The sequence below is a fragment of the Dermacentor variabilis genome, chromosome 3 (genome assembly GCF_050947875.1).
Source record: "Dermacentor variabilis isolate Ectoservices chromosome 3, ASM5094787v1, whole genome shotgun sequence".
Lineage (NCBI taxonomy): Eukaryota > Metazoa > Arthropoda > Arachnida > Ixodida > Ixodidae > Dermacentor > Dermacentor variabilis.
The window spans coordinates 4,957,266-4,980,563 of record NC_134570.1 but is presented as its reverse complement, the minus strand read 5'-3'; the positions used below and the strand labels follow the sequence as shown (position 1 = coordinate 4,980,563).

At 48.6% G+C, this 23,298-nt stretch overlaps 1 protein-coding gene across 2 annotated transcripts in view; it reads right to left on the bottom strand.

Annotated features, from left to right (window-relative positions):
* Window positions 1–23,298, bottom strand: part of Alg3 (Alg3, alpha-1,3- mannosyltransferase) — a 117,371-nt gene that overhangs the window by 27,565 nt on the left and 66,508 nt on the right. For both annotated transcript variants that reach the window (XM_075684096.1, XM_075684095.1), the window contains exons 5-6: window positions 11,963–12,083; window positions 9,973–10,175 (exon numbers count right to left, since the gene is read on the bottom strand). In XM_075684096.1, the coding sequence (XP_075540211.1) occupies window positions 9,973–10,175; window positions 11,963–12,083 (324 nt within the window). The remainder of the gene's footprint in view (window positions 1–9,972; window positions 10,176–11,962; window positions 12,084–23,298) is intronic.

Genomic DNA, 23,298 nt, shown 5'->3' with positions numbered 1-23,298 from the left:
CCGCACTCCAGGCCTGTTTGTGCAATTTTATCAACACATGGATTCCTTTTTTTCAATCCAGTGGAAAATTGCGCGGCACCGGGATTTCAACCATGGTCCTCTTGCATGCGAGGCGGATGCTCTACCTCTACGCCACTGCTGCAGCCTTTGGTTGAGTACTTAGGACATGTCATTTCCCAGGCTGGCCTAGCCCCGGCTCCCCGCAAAGCTGATGCTGTGCTCAAGGCACCTAAGCCCCAGTACTTGGATGACATCCTGGTTACTGGCAGCAAAGACGGGGAACACCTGCAGAACCTGCACAACGTCCTGGCACGACTGCAGTATGCCGGACTCAAGCTAAAGCTGGGAAAGTGCATTTTCCTGGGCCCCAGTGTTGAGTACCTGGGGCGTGTCATTTCCCAGGCTGGCCTAGCACCGGCTCCCCCAAAGTTGATGCTGTGCTCAAGGCACCTAAGCCCCAGAACAAGAAGGAGCTTCAGAGCTACTTCGGCCTCATCAACTTCTACAGGAGCTTCCTGTTGAACCTGTCGGAGCATCTACAGACATCTACATCTTCTGCTTCGAGATGGTCAGCAATGGGCCTGGAAGAAGGAGAAGGACCGGGCCTTCCAGCGCAGAAAGGAGCTAATCACCAAGGCTCCATTGCTGGTGCACTTTGATCCTGCCAAGCCTGTTGTGCTGACCATAAATGTGTCGCCGTACAGCGTGGGAACCATCCTGGCACACTGGGACAAGGATGACCAGGAATGCCCTGTGTCGTTTGCTTCTTGTTGGCTTCATGCTGCAGAGTAATGCTACAGCCAGCTGGACAAGGAAGGCCTGGCCCTCATGTTCGGTGTCGAACGCTTCCACCCCTATATGTGGGGCCGGAAGTTCGAGGCAGTCATGAACCACAAGCCGCTGTTGGGGCTGCTGGGGCCTGACAAGGCAGTTCCCGTGTAGGCATCACCTTGAGTGGTATGCTGGGCCTTGAGGTTAGGTAAAGGTTAGGTAAATGGGGTTTAATGGCGCAAAAGCAGCTAAGGCTATGCTGCGCCAAACACGAGATATTTTAAAATCCTGTTTATGACGGAAAAGGCTTTGTTAATAACCTATATTTTATTTAAAAATCCAGTGTCATGTAGAAATTTACGGACGTCACATAATGGGACTAGCGGATCATCACCTAAAATCAGAGCAGGGTGTAAAGGTATGTGTAGTTGATATAATTTGTGCAAAAGTGTTCGTCTGTGTGTTTCAGTCTGCGTACATGTGAGTAATATGTGCATAACTGTTAGTGGCTGTTGACATATCTCGCATGTTGGTGTGTCTTCTTTCGTAAGTAAGTAATTGTGTGTGAGGTGTGTGTGCCCAATGCGTAGCCGGCATAAAACTACTTCGATGAACCGCTCTTGATGATAACACGACTTCCACTCGCCAACTATGGGTTTCGTGAGATGTAGTTTGTTGTCAGCACAACGGTCCCATTCGCGTTGCCATTTCGCCGTTAAGGCTTTTCTAATCGCACGGATGCTATCTTTGTATGGAAGTGTTGTGTTTGTTATATCTTTGTTCGCTGCCATCGATGCACATCTATCGGCCGCTTCGTTCCCCGGTATCCCAACATGACTTGGTACCCAGCAGAAGCGGATTGATCTCCCATATTTATTCAGCGCGACCATGTTTAGTATATCCCCTAACAAGGGTTCACACTCAGATTTCAGATTTAGAGCTTTCAGTGTACTTAAGGAATCAGTGTATATGACTGTGTTTTTGTGCTTGCCAGTGATAATCTTTTTAACTACTACCCATACAGCATAAACTTCAGCAGTGAAAACCGAAGCATGTTTTGGTAGACGAATACTTGTTTCCCAATTGTCTGTTACGGCCCCTACGCCCACGTGTTCTTTTGTTTTGGAGCCATCTGTGTAGAATTCCATGTGATTTTGATACTTCTCCTGAAGAGCACGTAATTCTTGTATGATGTGTTCGTGTGGAGTGTCTCTTTTCTTTAAGTGTGTTAGTGTCCAGTCACACAACTGTGTGAAATGGTACCATGGGGCCAACCGTTGTGGTTTCTTGGCAACCTGGAGGACTTCGTGGGGAATGTCATAATCCCGACAGTACTGCTCATACCGCAGGACAAGTGGCCTAATCATATTCGGTTTATTTGTGTAGTGTAAGCGTGAGTTGCACTGTGTAAGGATGTTGTAGCATATGTGTTGTGGTGATGACTGAATTCTTAGTACGTAGTACGTAGTACGTGGGCCTTGAGTCTCGCAGCTTACAGTTACAAGCCGGTTTACTATCCGGTAAAGGACCTGGGACCTGCTGATGCCCTGAGCTACCTGCCCCTGCCAGAGGTGCCTGATGCTGTTCCAGAGCCTGCTGAAGTGTTCATGCTGGAGCACGCGTACCCGGAGGTTCTCTTGAGATCTGCGATATCGCAAGTGACCAGCCGGGACCCTGTCCTGTCTCAGGTGGACAAGGCGGCGTCCCGTGGGAATGAGTTGGTTCAGCAGGCCTATAGCCACAAGGCCGCCGAGCTGAGCTTGCAGCCGGGCTGCCTACTGTGGGGTTCCAGGGTCCTGCAGTTGCGGCATGCGGGTCATCCTGGCATGGAAAAGACCAAGATGGTGGCCCGGTCCCATGTTTGGTGGCCTGGCCTGGACCAGGACATCGCTCGCATGGTGCAGAGCTGGCAAGTCTGCCAGGAGCATCAGCGGGCCTCGCGTCATGTGGAAATCACCCCTGGCCGTTCCCGCAGAGACCGTGGTCTCGCCTGCATGTGGATTTTGGGGTCCCTTCAAGGGCCATTACTTCCTTGTGGTGGTGGATGCCTTTTTGAAGTGGGTGGAGGTTCTATCTGTCACCACTCCATCAGCAGGTGCGACCATTGCAGTGCTACGACAGGTCTTTGCCGCCCAGGGGTTGTCGGACACCATTGTGTCCAACAATGGTCCTGCTTTCGCCAGCATAGAGTACCTGGCCTGGCTGACCAAAAACGAAATCTGCCAGATGATGGTTCCGCCATACCACCCTGCTTCAAACGGTGCAGCCAAGCGGGTGGTGCAAACCATCAAGGAAAAGCTCAAGAAGAGCCAGACTGGGGATTTCTGGACGCAGATTGCCCGGATACTGTTTCAGTACCGGACCACGCCCTACGATGTGAGCTCCTGCTAGGTCGGATGGTCAAGACACCTTGACATCCTGCATCTGGACTTTCGATCCACAGTGCTTCTGAAGCAGATGAAGCAGAAGCTGGCTGCTGACCAAGGGTGCCATCTCAGGCCTTTGCCGGATTCGGGAGCTCCAGTTTTTGCCAGGAACTTCTGTCCTGGCCTACCCTGGTCCGCCCAAAAGGTGGTGTCTCCTGCCAGCGCCTCATCGCTGCTCGCCCGCATGCCAGACGGGGCCACATGGCACAGACATGCCGACAATGTTAGGCCTCACCTCAAGACCTGGTTAGCACCCTTGACTGCCACTTCAGAGTTCCAGCCCACAGAGGACTAGCGGCAACACAAGTCGCTTCAAGCAGAGCACCGCCCACCTCGGAGGTGGCAAGCGTTGCCAGTAGTGCGGCGCCCGTTGGGCCGGTGTCAAGCACGGCACCACTCACAAGGCCGACCGCTGCGGACCTTCCGGACAGAGTGAGGCTGGCTGAGGCCACACCCGGCCCATCAACACCAGTACCCAGACGGAGTACTCGACCGCGGAGGCCACCGGACTGTTACTCGCCTGGATAGCAGGCACCATCGACTTGTCTGGGATGGCGGCAGAGCCTCATGCTCTGAACTTGGACATTTATTTCTTTGAGTAAACAAACAAAACTGGGGGTAAGGGGGAGTAACAAGCATGTGACGCCCCCGCGGGCATAATCTTCGTTGGCCCGCCAGGCTCGGTAGGCAACATTGGTCACCGCACCAATAAACACCGGCGAGCACAGCTGCTTGGGGTCAGTCATCGTTCATCACCACTACGGCGCTCAGCGTCTGTCTAATGGCGGGTGCCTCGAGCCCTCTCTCATTCATAAACCCGGGCGGATCATGACAATATGCACATGCATTTATTAGCAAATTGGTTAATTTTAACATGTTGGAACATTGCAATTACACTGTCATTGGTAAAAAATTTAACTAATAAGCTATTATACTAAAAGATAGTGTAAGTGACTCATGTTAGTTTTGGAAAATTGAATTTCTGCCGGTTGTCTGTTCTAACCAACCTGTGCCTTATTATGCCACAACAATTTCTCATAAACTCAGAGAAATTTGACCCAGTACCAGTCGTCACTTATCGTATTTGCTGTCAAGCGATAAGCTCAGGATTAGGGGCGGAACCTGCAAAAGAGCGCTCCCCCGCTGTTCGCAAACCCGTGCCCCTTGCTTTCGGGAGGCTGGCTTTCCTGCACAGCTTTGCCGTCCAGTGGCTAAGCGGGGTTTACAGGCAAAATTATGCCTGCCGCGTGAAATTATCGCAAACTTTAGCACAAGATCAAACACACTTTCTTAGGGAGAGTGTGTTGGGAGGCTAGTTTGTAAGACACACTTTTTTGTGAACTTTAACTGCACTAACTTAAACCGCACGTGAAATCTTGGAAGCTTCCTTGATGGCAAGACATGGTCCAAATAGGTGTGTCAGCGAACCGTCAGTGTATCTTTTCAAGAAAGAGCTTGATTTTTTGGTGTAGATAGGGGCTTGGCGAGGGAGTGTTCCATAGTCACAAAGTTATGATCTGTCTTGGGCATGCGCATCGTTCAAAGAGGCAGCATTGTGTGATTTCAATAAACCAGTTGTTAGTCTGTGTTCGTCCTGTCTTCTTCTACCTTGGTGTCTCGTCCCTAGCGCAGTTTAAGTTCACAAAAAATACACTTTCTTAGATTAGAACTAAACGCTAAGAACCACGCTTGCTCCCACACAGCCAGCAGTATATTCGATTTGTTTAGAATATTTGTATCCAATCGTATATTCAAAATTTTCGAATACTGTTTTTGAATCGAATACAAATATTAAAAATATAATATTTGATAATATTCGAAACTTTCAAATATTCGCACACCGCTACTTCGACCGGCGGCAATTCACGCTCAATAGAGGCCGGAGCCTGTGTCTGCAATGGCTCGAACGGAGCGAGCCCCAATGGCGAAGCGATTCCCGGATTGCCAGCCGGAGAGGATATGTAGCTGGTGGACCCCGTTACATCTGTTGCTATAATCTTCAGCAGGCAAGAGCTACTAAAGGCTCAGCAGAGTTACTTACTTTGTCAACAAATAATTGACAGGCTTTAAGAGCTAAGCTCCTAAGATGAGTGGGGCGGCAGTGTGTGCCATCAGGCGCACACGGACAGCCGGTATTGCAGTAGGTGCCGAGTGTGACGCAGCCGGTACTGTTGCGGGCACAATGGATATGTATCTGCTTGACACCAATGAAGTTCGCCTGCACTATATTCCATCCGAGGAGGCTCCCCAGGAGTGTTTCAAGGTGGTGACACCCCACAGTCCAAGGAAAGCCACCCTGAACTATTTCCACGACTTGCGGTTGGCCAGACATGCAAGTGGTCTTAAAGGGTCCCCGAAACGGTTTGGATAAATTTTGCAGACGCATAGGGTACAGCTACAGTAAAACATTAGTGCAACAATTTAAGTGAGGCGTCTCATATTAAGAGAACCACAGACAAATACAAGTTACCCTTGTCCCTATCTACGCCTTTCCTCCTCAACTCATTCACCAAGAGATGGAGGCTAAGCTCCGCCTACACTGGCTATGCGTCATGATATGACGTCGTGTTGTCTACTTCCGGTTGTCTTGGAGCCAGTGCCCAAAGCTTCCCCAACCTCTCCGCTAGTCGCCTGGCCGTCAACCCCTCATGAGAACTACTTAAGCAGCGTACATCGTAAGCAATCTGTCACAGGGCTGCATGTCTGGTATTCCAGAACCCGCAAGCAAGCTGGGTTCTGACTAGGTTCTCACTAATGGGCATAGGTGTAAACTAAAGCTCCTCCATACAACTACTGCTGTGATAAAGGGGCCTTAGCGTAAACGTGAGCAGCCTGAGCAGTCTGCACTGTGCATCCACCTGGTGGTGCAGAGCTTAAACAGCCAAACAAAGAGCTACCATTGCTGTAACCAAGTGTAAAACATTTTAAACATATAAAAAGACGACAGGTTTATGATTATGCTCATGCTGACAACTTACACCAGCAGCAAAGTAGAATACTTTTGGTTACTGCCATATTAGCTGGGTGTGTCTGGTTGAGCTCTGTGCCACCAGGTGGCTGCACAATGCAGGCCATTCACGTTTGTGCCTCCACTCATCTGGTAAAACGACCAGTTCGCTTGTGCTTACCTGAATATCATCATGATCATCAGCCTATTTTTATGTCCACTGTAGGACGAAGGCCTCTCACTGCTATCTCTAACTAGACCTGTGCTGCACCAACTGATTTCAAGTTGCACCTGCAAATTGCCTAATTTTATCACCCCATATCGGTTTCTGCCATCCTCAGCTGCACTTTCCTTCTTTTGGCACCCATTCTGTAACTCTAATGGTCCACCAGTTATCTATCCTACACATTACATGGCCTGCCCAGCTCCATTTTCTTCTCTTAATGTCAATTAGATTATCGGCTATCCCTGTTTCCTCTTTGATCCACACTGCTTTCTTCCTGTCTCTTAACGTTACACCTAACATTATTTACTCCATTGCTCTTTACGCGGTCCTTAACTTGTTCTAAAGCTTCTTTGTCAACCTGAATATGGGGCATGCTAAAGCTCTTTATTGTGGAAGTAATCCTCTGGTGGGAAGCGACAGCGGCAAACTTGTAGATGCTGGCGCCCATCGGATACCGACAGCCCGATGCGCTGCAGCCACGCCACTCGCATGTTGCCTTGCAGTTGGACTCGATGCCGCAGCTTGACATGTCGCCCATTGCTAGATTTGCAGCCCACAACATAACAAGGGTGATCCATGATGGTCGAGAAAAGAAAGCTTGAGACAAACACTGTCTGTATAGTTAGTATCAACACAGAAAACATTTTAAAACAAGCAGACATATGACACTGGCTGTGTGGCAGAAATGCTTGACTGTAGTTATAAATTGTCATTGTGAATCCTCTTTCTCTAACTTCTTTATAGAAACAAATTAACCAACATTCTAACTATTACAAACGTTTGTTGATCATAAAGTTTAAAAATTATTGGTGACGTGACCTGGGTATCCAATCGTATAGCTCTACTACTACATCTACAATTGGGAGGAGGCAACTGAAAACTCAGGGGAGCGGCACCACTGCGATCGGTAGCGATGCACTTTTAAAAAATAATATAATAAATTACACGCGTCTTACGCAGAGCACTTAAATGCATCACTCAATGGTCAGAAGGACCTACCCTAACAACTCAGTATGTCTACAATATCAAAATCGTTTTAGGGTTCCTTTAAGACTTTCCAAAAGTGGCACCACTACGCTACTTAGCCAGCAATCAAGTGTGACACTCTTCACTATGACCACTTGTGGTGCAAGTGCCAATGTGTGAAGCGTCGTGTGGGCAACCACCCGAGGGCTCATGCAGCCAAACGACAGCCAGCTACGCTGGCAAGTTGCGGTCTGTGACATTATGAGTGCTTTTTCCAGAAGCCAGCGAGGCTACATTTTTCTACTGCCTGTCGCCAATCACTTCACGAAATGGGTTGACCCTTTTCCCCTTCAGAAATTAAAGCTATGCACAATCTGTGACAAGCTGACCAAAGTCTTTAAACGCTTCAGCTTTCCAGCAGAGCTTATAACGGGCAATGCATCTACTTCACGACCAAGGTGTTCTGCATGCGTGTGCTGCGCCTGTCATTAAGCATCGCAAGACATTCATGCATCACTGACAGGCCAACCCGACAGAATGGATTAACTGGAACCTCAAGCCCTTGCTTGCGGCCTTTGCTTGGCAACATAGGGACTGGGATGTCTGCCTTAATGAGAGAGGCTTCTTGTGATCTACGGTGAACCGTTTGGCCGGGTACGCGCCCGCTTTGCTCAACTTCGGGAGAAAGCTGCCGAACCCCATGGACCGCATTCTGGGGACCCGCAGCAGGGCGTGCACTATGAAGGCCTGCCTTTCCAGCTACACAGCGGAAATGCGCTCAAGGAAGGACACGGCCCTTGACCTGACCTGTTCCAACCTAGCAAAAGCGCTAACTGGGCAGAAAGGCCCAGTACGACTGGTCCCATCGCAATGTGCACTATGGTGTTGGCGATCTCGTCCTCAGATGCAAACATGCCTTGAGTGATGCTGCCAAAGGCGTCTTTCCCTCCCTGTAGGCCAATTATTGGGACCGTACCAAGTGGAGACCAAAATGTCCCCTCTGGTATACAATCTGACTAACTCTGAAGGGAGACCAGTCTGCAGTCCAGTTTACGTCTCAGACCTCAAACCTTTCATTGCCAGGAGCGATGACTAGGAAGAGGGGCAGGCGGTCAATTAACCGCAGGCAAACAGTGACACAGCTGGCCCCAGGCCACACTAAAGCCCCTTAAACTTTGTAAAGTAGAGCCACGCTTTGAAGGATGCGGCCCCACCTCATGCAGTCTGGTCGAGGCTGACGCCGTGTCGTCATTGGCCTAATGGCATCACGTGGGCCCTCGCGCCGGCTTCGTCTGTTTACAGTTGCACTTCAGCACCATTTTTGCTTGAGAAGTGTCTACAGAGTGGCGAGGAGCACATGTTGGCACCGTTGCTCTTTTGTGTTGTTTTGGTTTGCGAACGTCTTGAACTTTTATGACAAGTGCAATGTCACTTCAAGGCATTTTCTATCACCATAACCTGCTGCACCTTCGTAGGCCAAAATAGTCTCAGCAAAGACAAGATGCTCTTCTTGATACCGTCTGGTAAGTGCTATGGGCTAGGGAGAAAGACATGGATTCATCAAATTGGGAGGGAGAACTTTAGACCAACATTCTCCACATGACTACACGAGGTAGTTGCGAGTCTCTCATAGTGTAGTCCTAGGCAACGCGTACTTTGTTTATATAAGCAGTACGGTCGTATTTGGCACGCTTAATCATATTGTATGCCAACAGGCTTGAATTCGCAGGCATGCGAGAGTGCCTGCGAAAATGTGATTACGAAACCTTTAATATTCAGCACATTCCTTTTGACAAAATTTGAGGCTCGAACGTGAAAACTCATCTTAGGAAAGCAACTCTGCATTTTGTGGTTACTAACTAGCCTTCTTCAGAGCGAATAGCTTTGTTTGCCTCTTTTGTTTGTGTTCATCGTCGGCGGTTGCCCTGTAGGTTTGCGATACAAAGAAAAAGTAGGTGGGCTCTCCCAAAACCACGTTCGTTGCCGAACGACAGCATCAAAAGTCTTTGAGACGTACGTGTTAATTCGTGTCAGCTTTAAAGTGCGTGTAGGTTAAGATGCGGCGGTGGAGCACTTGCAAAGAAAACATGCAGTCGCCTGCTCGCTCACGGGCTGGTTTAGTCGTTGTTCGCTTGTTCGTTTAGTCATTTGCTTATTCATTCATTCAACTATTAGCTCGTTCGACCACTATGTCTTTGAGACACATGTAATGAGACAACAAATGGTGCCTCAATTGAACGACTGCATCATTTCATTTACCGCAATTTTGACCGCATCATAGCGTGGCAATTCTTTGCATGGTCACCACTTCACTAAAGTCATATCTTGCAAATGTTATTTCGGGGTGAGTGCAACCTCAATGCATGCACCTTGGTGCAACTCGGTTAGCGACAAGTAAGCCACTTCATGAACGAATGAGCTAATGCTTGATGAAATGTTATTCGTGATGAGTTACTAACCTGAAAAAATAATGCACTTGTTTGAGCCTGAATGAAGTGCTGTTATCGCATTACGGCTTCGCAAACGAATACTAAAAAACTGATTTCATTTGCTATAGACGCAGAATCCCGAGTCGATGATCGGCCGCGTGTATAAAGTATGACGCAGGCCTACTAGCAAAAAGACCAAGACCTTACCTGATCCACTTTGGCAGAAAGCAAAGAATGACAACAAGGTGAAGAGCCAGGAGTGCCAGGTGAAACATGTGGTCCACAAAAAGCTCTTCTGGCAGGAACCTCCAGTTAACCGTCCACTTGTAGAGAAACACTCGACCCAAGTTGAATGCCCCCATCATGTACGAGACAGGGTTGGCTAGCAGGAATGGCAGAGCTAGGACCAGCTGACAAAGAAAGTGGTTTTGTCTAAGCACGAGCAGCACCGAGATGCATGAGTCTGTCAGCAAGCAAGTAAAAAAACATGCAATAGCTGCTGTTATAACATGAGGCAACATCTATAATGTTGCAGACATTCCAGTTATTACTTTCAGTTTGACAAAGATCAATTACAGTCGAATCTTGATAATTCAAACTCGAAGGGGTCCGGAGATATGTTTGAATTAAAAGAAGTTTGAATTACAGGAAGCTAATTTAATGGAGGACTTACCAGCAGTTGGCACATGTGCACCAAGCTAACATGTGAGTAGGAACTTCTACAAGATTTATTCACACGTATTTACAAATTACAGTTAGTTGTTAGGCATACTGGTGCTCATACTGTCACAGGAGACGGTGGGTGCACCCGTATATAATTGGAGGAAACACACCATGTCTCATAACAATTGCTCTTTCGAACTTTTGGTATGCTTCACTGCATAAAAATGCTATATTGGGGCGAAGTTGACTTTTTGGGAACCGGCATTATGCAATGCGCCATGCTTTCCGCGCTCCAAGCCATTGGCGAGGATTACAAAGGCATAGTCAGTGTGATTGCTAACAGCGGAAAATTGTTCCGATGAAAAACACGGCACCAAAATGCAAAAAGCTTGGTAGCGAACGTTGAAGTAGGTCTAGGTAGTTTAGAAGAACCAAGTTGCGCATTCAAAAAAGACAACCACAGGAAAAGGTGACAGAGATGGAAAGAGCGCAAACTATCAACTGGTTTTATTTATGTTTCTGTTTATCAATTTTGTTCGGAATAAAGTTGAAGCAAACTTGCCTGCTCATTGCCTTGCATGCAGTGGATATAAGCCTCTGCTTAAGAACATAAAAATTCTAGGAAAAAGTTAAAATAAAACAGTGCAGGAGCTTTTGGAGGCTTACCACATAAAGGAGAAGGGCGATAAATGTGTAAGTGAAACTTCTGTCAAATTTTACCAAAAGGAAAAAAATTTTTCTGCGCAGATGTTGTTGATTCTCCTCATCCTTTCATTGGCTGTGATTCTGCATATATAAGGCACCTCCACACAAATAAAACCAGTTGATAGTTTGCACTCTTTTCGTCTCTGTCGCCTTTTTCTGTGGTTGTCTTTTTTGAATGCACAACTTGGTTCTTCAAAGAAGTAGGTCAAGCGTTGCCGTGGTCTGACTACAGCTGCCAGCGGATCTGCATGCGAGAGTGCCGGCTTGAGGAGGTGCGATAATCAAATGGTGGTGGTGGCGGTGGCTTCAATTAATGCCGTTTCGGACCTGCAGCCATGGCAAAAAGACTAGTAAGTCAGACGGCGAAGGTTTTTTTGCGTCCGAAATTTCAGTCGTTCTTACTATATGGGATACATGGTGGTGCTGCGACACTAACAGAAGTCACTAACAGAAATAATCGGTGGTGTGCGCCTGCACGCGCCTGCGCACAAATTTCCACCACTGCTTTTTTTTTTTTCCACGTGTGGTGCGGAGGAGTCTTTTCTAAGCTCCTCCTTCATGGTGGGGTCAGAGCAATGCTGGTTACAGGCACCACCGTGTGATTTGGTGCACTGCTGACAGCATTGTCGGAGCACAGTATGTTCGAATTAACCATAGCGAATTTTTGCACGTGTGAATTAAAGGGTGTTTAGGCCCAGTGGAATACACAGAACTTTGACGGAACTACAGCGTCCATTCAAATAAACCAAATTTTCAAATTAAGCGTGCTCAAATTAACGAGATTCGACTGTATATACTGCGCCAGAATACGAAAGCCAAGACAATGTACCTGAATGAGGCCACACAGAAAAATCAGCAGGCACGTTTTGACAAGGCCTTGAGTAGACAGCAGGACAAAAAACAATGCCGGTGCAAACAGCAGGATGTTCATCTTCACCGAGACAGCCAGGCTGGTAGAAAAAGCATTGGTGGAATAGCATTATGCATGGTTATTTATATAGCGATGTAGTCTACTGCTCTTTATATTCCTTCTCTCAGGTGCAAAGGCAATTATTTCAGCTTGATTTTGTGGGATGACATAACTAAAACTCACAATGCAAAGCATCTAAACTAAGTGAAAGCATAAAATCAGAAATATTCCTTAAACGCCTTCATAGGTGATGATATGCAAAAAGGAATCTTAGTTGAACAAAATATTGCCAAGCAGTGGAATGCTACAAGGGTACGCATCTTAGTGCCTCTGAAAACAAATCTTCCAAGTTATAAAAAAACAAGCAGTCTTGGGGCCGTATGATGTAGCAGTTTGTTTTCAAACCAGTTCAATTTTCCGTACACCATTTGTTGGCACCTGGATGTCATCATTCCTGCTGGGCATGACCATAGACAGCAGACTTGGTTGACCTTAAGCACCTGTAAATAATTTGCAAAATAAACCTAACGTCTCCTATGAGCAGAACTGCTGTGAAGTGGTTCACTTTTTAATTCTGCAGCACTTGTGTGTACCTTCGCTCAAAAATACCATTCCGGAACACCCCATGTCTTGGTCTTCCCCCTGTTACGATCAAGCTTCTTCTGCCCTGCTGCGATGAATCACTTTGTGAAGCCAACAATACATGCCCTTTGGACAGACTCGCAGTGCCACCAAGGCGAGACACGTTTGGTGGACAGAGTATTGCTTGTTCGTTTACTGTCACCTTCGTAGACCACTGGGAGCAAGAGAACTCCTGGAAAAGGGTGTTCTAAGGCATTTCCTCATGGACCCCGGTAACTGCCACGGTCGTTTGCTCCAGCTAACTGCGGGGTCAACTTAGGAACCAAGATGTGCCAGCTTGAGTGCCCCTCCTTTCTGTGTGTTCAGTGAAACAAAGGTGCGGAAGTGTGTGTGTGTGCGTGTGTGAAACCTCGCCCTCAAAGCAGGTCCTTCGACAACTTTGGATGCTACAATTGGATGAAAGTTGGACGGCAGTTTTCCTGGTCTAAGGATCTAGGGAGGACAGAGGGGGTTTTAAGCAGACGTTTTCAGCTCCTGTGTGTGCTTCATTTCAGTCATGCTAGACTGATGAGATGTTACATTCTCCACTCTTCATGCAGATACTGTAAATAAACCCAGTACTTCTCGTTCTCGGTGAGAACATGATTTTCCTTTCAACATTGTCTTTAACGTGGATGAGTCATACGAGGGCATGGGCCAGCTACCACTTTTGACATGCCTGACTTCAACTCTTACACCCCAGACAAAAAAGCAAGCATGAACAGTGTGATGAGCGAAGTACGCTAGGCTGAGCACAGTGTTTAGAATGAAGAAAAGGGAGCGGATAAACAAGACTGTGTGCATGGATGCAAGTGCAGCACTCCAGAAGAAACAATGATGAAGAGCCAAGCAAGAAGGCATGTGGCGCAAGAAATAAAAGAAACACGAGCCAATCGCTAAAGTCTACGAAGCCTTAGCGAATCAATTGGCGAAGCACACGAAGTTCCAAAGAATCAATTGTGGGGACACACGAGGCCCAGAAAGAAGGGCGGAGCTAGAGTGTACTATAATACAGTTGAGTGGGACAAGCGGCTGGGGCGGCGCATGCTTTGCAGTGAGGCGCGGCGACAATGAAAAATACTGTGGCGGCACTGCAATCGAACTGGATTTGGCTGCATCAAGATTGTATCGTTGGAAACTGCTGGCGATTCTGCACGGCAGGGTCGCTTGTACTGCTTCGGACGCTGTTGTTTCCAATCACACTGCTCAAATGGTGCTTATAATTTGATAGGACATGTATTTATGCCTTAGGAATAGATGCCTTTCTTTTTCTTCCTCATTTCATTATATTTGTTTTTAATGCGGCTCTGTGGCTGTGCGTGAATTGCGGCCGCAGGGTCGGCTTTCATTCTACTATGTTATTCTACTATGTAGTTCATTCTACTATGTTATTCTCTTCAAGCAGTATGTATCTCTTGTGTGTATTTTTGCGCATATAGTTTTTCGTCAGTAGGTCTTGCGAAATACAGACAGAAAAAACATATGTAAACTTCCTGCTTGCAGCTTCAAACAAATAAAACATATTGGCCCCATCCGGTGCCCCGTACTCAGATTTACGAGAAGTATTCTTGTCGAAAAAAAAAAAAACTGCAGTGCAACATTTTATTCATGTTTCCGTCTTCCTCGCGAAACAGAATGTGGAGTAATTAGCACCAGTTCCTTTATTGCGGTCAGCGCTCGGGCACCGAAAATAGTTTTAGGTAGCTATTATATATGCTAATCTTTGGCCCGTGAGCCGTGTAAGATTTTCTGTCCCCAGTCCATGCTTAACAACAACAACAAAACTCAGTGCCCTTCTGCTCTGTGAAGAAGGATATGGGCCCCTTAAGGGCGAACTGCAACTCGACCGCGGGTTGGCCCGGTATTGTACTATTTTCGAAATTTTTTCCTACATGCAGACGCGATACTTTGGAAAGTAGCCCTTAACAGCTTTGCTATTAAGTAGATATGGCGTGTGCTGCTAAACTTGAGGCCCCGAATCCAAACCAGATCTCAGAATTTAATGGGAACGAAATGGAAAAACACTCGTGTAATCCTGTTTAGGAGCCCGTTAAAGAACCCCAAGTGATGAAAAATGTATAGGGTGCTTTATAAGCATATCACGATAAGCATATCGCTAACGCTAGAATTTGTTTTAAAAAAAGACAAGAAAAAAGAAGATAGCTGCGTCCTTCAGCTTTATTCTAGGGGGTGTAAACGATAGAAATCATTCTCGGGTCTGATTTCTGAGAAAAACATGTTACGCTTATCTTATATATCATACCTAAATGTAATGCCATTCTCAACTGTAAGTCTGCTCAACTAAGAAGCTTTTGTACTATAAACGGCTGCTTTCAGTTATCCGGTGCACTATTATAAGGACAATAATGAAGCATTTAAAGGAACGGCATGCCTCACATGCACGTAGAGATATTTGGAGATCTGCTGTGTTCAATGAAGATAAGCGTGGTACCACATTGGGCACCCAGATTTAATGGGTTGCAGTTTTGCAGACATGGCGAGACTGTCAAGAAATGTTTTCCTTGCCTGAATCAAGTTTGTTACAGGATGCCCCAAAATGGGGCGTTTATATTGAATGACAGCTAGGAGCTTGTTCACGAGAACCGATTAGCACCCGTGCGTTAATTCCTCAGGAACTGGTGTGGCTCTGCGCAACAGCCACTATTCTCCAGCAGCGCAATCATACAGAATAAGAGTCCTCACTTGCATCGGTCCCTCACCTTCGAGGCTTCAAAAGTGCTGTTATTCGCTACATTCGAATGCAAATGGCAATTCAATAATTTTTAATAATGAATCGGAATTCAGATAGGATATGAATAGCAAATACCATTCGATTCGATTAGAATTCATTTCGCCTTCTGGCATGTTGAAGGAGAATGCCAGACAAGACACGGAGATTACTTTGGTAGATACTTCTGGGTCTCCCCGATTCAGTCTGAGTACATAGGCATTATCTTGTTCCTAACACTGTTGTTCATATTAACGTCCAATAATTGCCTTGACTCCTTTTCTCATAAAGTCGATTGGTTCTGTGGGGATGCGTGACTCTCACGCCTCCCCTGAGATCTAGTTTTCCCGCATAGTTCGTCTTCTGCAGGGCGGCTTCGCCCGCCGCGTGGCCTGGCGCCCGCGGCGGTTGGAGTGGTTGAAGCGCAGTGCGAGAGATGCCGCTAGCGTCGCGCCGCTGCGGGGTTACTCGGGCGTCGGGAGACAAGGCGCTCGGGCTGTTGGGTTCGAGACAGCAAGCGGGACGGTCGTGCCGCACGTGCAGCGACCCTCTTCCCCGGCGGGTCGACGCGCGGCGTGGACGTCCCGCGCGCGCGCGCGGCGACCCATGCTTCTGCGAGACCGCCTCGCGTGGCCGCCTGCGAACGCGCCACGATTCGCGTGACCATACACGCGAAGGACCAGGCGTTGGGATCCAGCATGGGGCGAACATATTCGCTCGCTTCCGGTCGCGGTGAGTCAGACTTCTAGATTTGTTGCGCGCCCATTGGCATGTTTTGTGGATAGCAACTCGGCTAGCAGGCACTGATCTATGAAAGGTGCAATAAATGCCCTTGTGATTGTTTGCACTAGTGTGTACTGTCGTTCCTTTGTCCCAAGAGCATGGGTGTGAGAGACCCCACATCTGGCGCCCAACGTGGGGCTCTTGGGGCATCGGACGATAGTTTTAACAGTTTTGCTTCGTTCAAGACCTTTGTTTGAACCGAAGCGTAGGCCTAGCGTGAATTTTAATCGCTAGCGTCGGCGGCGTGCTTTCTTGAGCGAGGTGATGGTGGCGGTAGTGTGTTTGAACATGTCAACATTCTAAGCCTTTTCGCAAGTGTTTTTTTTTTAAATGGCATTCGTCGGTACGAGAGCCACGTGGTCTGCATCCTGGGAGAGCGAGGCTCAGCGCCCGCGGAGCAGTGGCAAGCCTGAAGAGAGTGAGTACGGAAGCCTCGTGGGTGGTCCGAATTTCTCATGTAAAAAATTGGAGGACGCTTAAGCTTCGCCTTCAAGAGTGGAACACGACAGCGTTCCCATCGACCCGCCAAGGGGTGTAAGACAAAGCGCTACGGCGCAGGGATCACTTACGAGGCGCCCCGCATCGGACTTTGCGCCCACCTATCACACGGAGAGCGTCGAGCAACGCAGCGTTCTGCGCGGCAACGAAACGTGCGCCTGAGCAAACGGAACGAACCAAAGAACTCGGTGTCTCGGAGGGGGAAACGATCTACGCCAGCCATAGAGTTTCTCACTATAACACCTAGAGGGAAATCTGTCGCCACCGTCTATGGGGGTTTCTTAAGGGGGCACCGTGCCGTCATGGGAATGACGGTATATGTGTCTGCGAGGCTCGTGTTGGCTAGTGTTGTAAGAGGCTTCGTCTAAAACGTGGATATGGCTACACAAATAACGCGTTTTCAAAGTAAAATCTTCATAAAATGTTTCCATTCATGCATATTACATCTTTACTCACCTACAATGCATGACGACGGGAAGAAAAGCAAGAACAGATGACAAACTGTTTCAAAGCGAGCGCGAACCTTGTCGTCTGTCCTCCAACTTTAGCGGCCCGCTGATACTTTTTACGTATGATATAATCGTACAAGCAATAACAAGTTCTTATATTTAAACAAAAGATGTTTTTGCGTAATAATAAAACCAAAACAGCTTTTCACGTGCTGTTTTAGTAGAAAATGAATCGTTGTGAAAGACGGAACGGTGCTAGCCAAGCGCGTCTTCAAGGTGTCCTGTCTCTCCAATAACGATGCCAATCCGAAGTCACAATATACCGGCATTCCCATGCATACCACAGCTCAGCAGCGCCAGATTTCCCTCTAGGTAATGTAGTGAGAAACTCTATGACGCCAGCCAAACGTCGTGATCGGCACAGGCAGAGAGATAGACAGATAGTAATCTAAAGAAAGGAACGGCGCTTGATTCTGCAACCCGCGTGGGAGCACGGCGAAGCGTCGCCAGGGGAGAGGGAGTCAGGGCCGCAACGCGCCTGGCACCGGTCCGTGCACAGCATAGCCCCAATGCGCGCATGGCGCGCCACCTGTCGGGGCAGCGCCGTACATTGAGAGGAGGGTCTTCTGTGTTTGCCGCAAGATGGCCCTGCGTGTACGGTAAGCGCAGAAGAAATGTAGCGGAAACGTACTTCGCTATTCGTGTAAATGCGACTTCTGTAAGTTACGTGCTCATAATTACCGATATACACCGCAGTATAAGATTCTACGGCACGTATTTAAGGCAACACCGCGTTCACTAAAAGCGCGCTTGTACCGATTTCAAGCATTGAACTCGTGGCTGAGTGGTAGCGTCTCCGTCTCACACTCCGGAGACCCTGGTTCGATTCCCACCCAGCCCATCTTGGAAGTTGCTTTTTATTTATGAAGTGCCTGCCATGATTTATCGCTCACGGCCAACGCCGCGGACGCCGACACCGACGACACCGGCTTTTCTGCGACACGAGCTCCTTAACGCTATCGCGTTAATAGCTTCTCCTATCTCTTTGACTCTGATGAAGTCGCGGCTCTGGGAGCCGGGTGGCCGCGGGCCACGGGTGCCACTACGGGCTGACTGGTATTGCGGCCTGGCACCGGGCGCTCCGACACCGTCTGGGACGGCGGGCGCCGTCAACTCGGATGCTGCGTGCACCGAGCGGAGTAGGACCACCTCACAGAGCTAACGTCTCCTCGCGGCTGCCTGTTTTGCGCTCATTTTGGGTGTTGTTTTTGGATGCCGGTTGTTGTCAGGGTAGCGACGATTTAGGCCTAAGGCTTTACGAAGCTGCCTGTCGCACGTGGAGGGACACAACCTGGTGGACCGTGGCGTTGAGGTGTTGCAATTCGCTTCCCTCATTCTATTTAGCCTCGCACGAATTGAAATTACTCGTTCGACTCAAGAAAGCGAGCTTCGTTCACGTGAACTTAGCATCTGAGTAGCTGCCCGATCTTTTGCTGGCCGAGTTGAACATCGTACCACGTGGGCGATGCGCATGCATAATTCCTCTCCCTTGCACTACTTTAGTGTTTGCCTAGTGTGTTGAGTTTACGCAGCGTGATTGGAGTCATCCCTGGTTTGCCGTCACCTGCACATCGTCTGCTGCTGCCCCGGACTACGATCGAGCCACCCCGGGCGATGGTGATGCTGTAGCCAGTTCGGCGCGGCGACTTCGGCGGCCTCCTGCATCCAGCTCACAACCCTCGGTGGCGGACAAAAGAGCCGGCGGTCACCGACAGCTACGGCGGCTCTTCCCAGCAGGGCGCGTCGGCGCGAGCGACGCTTGTTCGTACCGACTACTGCGTCGTCGTCTCCGGAGTCCTGGCCTGGCATCGTGCCGTCGAGTCTGCAAAGCTGCCGCTGTGACCGGCGGACGCCAGCGGTGCACCCAAGGACAATGTCGGCTCGCATGCTATGGACAGGCGTTGGACATTTCCCCGGCGCGGCCACTGTTGCATGTACCACCTTGTTCACGAAGCACGTGTTGATGTTAGATTGTGTGAAATGTTTCGCCGGAATATGTAGTGATTTAAGGTTGGGGGGATGTGGGGATGCGTGACTCTCACGCCTCCCCTGAGATCTAGTTTTCCCGCATAGCTCGTCTCCTGCAGGGCGGCTTCGCCCGCCGCGTGGCCTGGCGCCCGCGGCGGTTGGAGTGGTTGAAGCGCAGTGCGAGAGATGCCGCTAGCGTCGCGCCGCTGCGGGGTTACTCGGGCGTCGGGAGACAAGGCGCTCGGGCTGTTGGGTTCGAGACAGCAAGCGGGACGGTCGTGCCGCACGTGCAGCGACCCTCTTCCCCGGCGGGTCGACGCGCGGCGTGGACGTCCCGCGCGCGCGCGCGGCGACCCATGATTCTGCGAGACCGCCTCGCGTGGCCGCCTGCGAACGCGCCACGATTCGCGTGACCATACACGCGAAGGACCAGGCGTTGGGATCCAGCATGGGGCGAACATATTCGCTCGCTTCCGGTCGCGGTGAGTCAGACTTCTAGATTTGTCGCGCGCCCATTGGCATGTTTTGTGGATAGCAACTCGGCTAGCAGGCACTGATCTATGAAAGGTGCAATAAATGCCCTTGTGATTGTTTGCACTAGTGTGTACTGTCGTTCCTTTGTCCCAAGAGAAGAGCATGGGTGTGAGAGACCCCATAGTTCACATGGAGCTGGAGCAGCTTTTAAGAGAAACACACTTATTCCGGTCGGGAGTTCGCACTTTTTCATTCAGTGCATTCAGAATATTTGACAATTTTTCTCTATCATATATGTTGTGGATATATATGTCTATGCGCCCCTTTTGGTAATCTGCATCTCATTGCACCACGCAGTTAATGAACCTGGTCTATTTAACTATAATATTGTTTTCTTCGATCATTGTCCCTGATCAATATTCCACCAAGACGCGCATCAAATGACAGAATATCAATAACATTTTCTCATGTAGCTTCATGTTGCAGATAGGCGGCCTCTGTGGCAAAGATTACATGTTACATTTAGAAAACAATGTTAAAAACAACAGTTTGCCTGGCTAAATCTACAATTGGTACTGGCTGACAAAAGTCGCGGGCACACAAAAGCAAGTAAAACCATAAAAATTATACTGTAGAGATTTTCTGCGAGAAAACTGGGCATCCGCCAGGGTGCGCGCAATGTACGCGCGCTCACTAGCAGACAACGCAATTGATAACGAGAGCAAAATTGAAGACGTCATGTATAACCCATGCCTCAAGTATGTATGTGCAGCAAAAAGGTGTCAATATAAATTTGCAGTGGAAATAAAGCACTGTTATAAGAGCGTATGCACACAATCGGTCTCGGGACCTGCAGTGAAATTACCGTATTTACACGATTGTAAGTCGACTCTAATGTAATTTGACCCCCCCCCCATTGCATGTGACAGGGGAAGGAGAAAGAGCATACCCGAGGGCACATTCCGTAACGAAAATTTATTAGTAGCTGTCATAGTCACTGGATTACTCATCTTTCTGCCATCGTCCTGACTAGTGCTGCCATCGCCATTGCTACTACAGTCCCACAGCGCGTTGTCGTCTAGCGAAATTCCACATTTGGCAAACGACCGCACCATGACATCTTGTGGAACAGCAGCTCCTGCCAAATGCACCCAACCACACGCAGCCATCAGGGAGGCTCTTTTGACAGGTCCGGTTGGCGTAAGTTCGCGGTCTTCTGCCACCAGCCACTTGTACTCACGGCAGAGCAGGTCCTCAAGGAGGCGATGATCCAGGCTTGTTTCATGACCATGTCACACTTCACTGGCAGGGACCGATCACGCATTTCAGTGATGTACGCCACAAGCTTGGTCTGGAGCTCCGGTAAGCCTTCAGACTTTGGCCCGTGGGAAATCCTTCGTTTGCCGTCACAGGTGAAAATTTTGCTTTGCTGCAGTCGCCACTTTCGCACCACCTGTTCAGAAACATCAAACTTGCGGCCCGCTGCGCAGTGATTTGTTTCTCCGGTGTAAAGGATAGCAGCCTTCTTGAACGCTGCTGTGAACGAGCACCGAATGTTTAGTGGGCCTGGAGCACTCATGACGACTGACGAAGCATGGAAATAGCATGCAGCCGGCAGTCGAGTCAATAAAGCCGGTCGTGGTCGAGTTGAACGCGTCAAACTAAGAGCTACAGGGAAAGAGAAACATGGGAGCAGTGAATGAGTAATTGAGTGAATAAACTTTTATTGGGTCCAGCCAAGCGCGATAAAATTTGTGCCCGGATTATCCCATGATGGGACTGACAGATCTAGCCTACAGGCCCGATCGCGGGCGTACTGGACGGCCAGGATTTGGTCCTTAAAATGGGATTTCGCAGGAGCGCACCCCACTCTTCCTTGGTGAACTTCGGCCACAATGACCCGCACTCCCAGAGCATGTGAGACAAAGTAGCAGCCTCACCACAGGCTACGCAAGAACAATTTGGGTAGATCTCAGGATATATGGCATTAAGGAATGCCGGATTTGGCCAGGACTTAGTTGTCTGTTCTTCCATGAACTATTCATACTCCTTGCAAGGGCCACCGTTCTGGGGGTGCCGCAGCAAATGGAACAGCGGCACTTCCGTCAACTATCGACACCTCCCCTCCCCAATGAGTGTTGTGTGTGCTGAAAATTCTAACAAATGTGGAAAAACCCTTTCGAAAAGTGAACAAAAGTGTGGGATAACAAACACTATGGGTAGGGCCATAGAGCAAACATAAAAGTGTAACTACGTTGTACCTGTCCTGATATCTTGTTGGTCTCACTTTTTTGGCGGTGCCATGTTTTGATTTTGATTGTAAGTCAACCCCCCCAACTTCAGATTTTAAATGTAAAAGTGTAGGTCGACTTACAATCGTGTAAATATGGTACGTTGAATATACTGCGAAGCGTATCTCTGCCCCAATCCAGTTGGCTTGCAGTGCCCTCACAAAATTTTTCCACACACGGCACCTCAGCGAGAAAGCTCCATTCAGCCCATTTGACCATAGTCTAGTACACTCTAGGCAGAGCATGTTGTAGAAGGCAGCGGAGTTCCAGGAAGCAACACAGGAAGAAGGTTGGCCGCTGGATCAAGCACTGAAGACAGGCCGTTGGGTTTCGGACCTGAGTCACCATGACTCCAACCACATGGGGCTACCATTCAAAGGCTGGCCTATGCCAGACTTCACCTGGCTACGGGATTCGACCACAAGGCCGGTGGGCTCCTGCGCCTGTAGGTAGAAAGCAAGCTAGCCACAATTACCTGGCCAGGATGCCATTCCACCTTCCTCTCAGATGCTGGGATCCCTTCCTCATGGCCAGAGAAGCACAACTATGTTCCAGCCACTTAAGACCCGTCGTGCAACCCGTTTAATACAGTAAAACTCTGCTAACTCAAAGTTGCAAAAACCGAGGGAAATTCTAGATAAGCGGAATTTCTAGGTAAGAAAATTCACAAAAATACATGGTCGCGGCTGCGCAGAGACCACATAGAGCATTTTAAGATAGGCACCAGCAGCCACTAAATTTCTCGGAAAGGCTAAATATACCAGGAGTGGTATTTTTAGTTGATCACTCTTGCGAGATTAGTGTCCGAATCGGTACCTGACATGTCGGGCATTTATAGGCAACAACAATTCTTGCACAGAGCCAAGCAGGTGCTGTTGCGTGTAAGCACTGTGTCCAATGCCTAGTCATGCAAAATATAGTGAAAGTGCTCGTATCTCAAAAAAGTAAGCAACCGGGAATACAGCCCTAGGGCCAAGATTTTAAAGCCATGCCTTCCACTCGATTAGGCGCCACTCCTTCATCCACCATTTTAGGCCGGCTTATCCCACTGATAATGCGGGCGTAGCATCACCATGACCACTAAGAAAGTGCTATAAGAAATGGCATCGAAAAAAACATCGCTACAATACTGTGGCTCTGAACTTGTTACTTAAGAAAATGCCAAAAACGTACCAAACATTCGCCGTAGCTGGCACAGCATGTGACATGGCCTAGCATGCAAATCCACATAGAAACACAGAGCACAACGAATAAGCAAGCTGAAGACGCTCTGCGCACACATGAGCATGCATGTTGCGGAAGTCATGTGTATCTTACTGTGCTTTTTCAGGTGTCAGAGCAACGGTCTGCCTGGATTATGAATGAGGTTACAGCCGGCCGTGA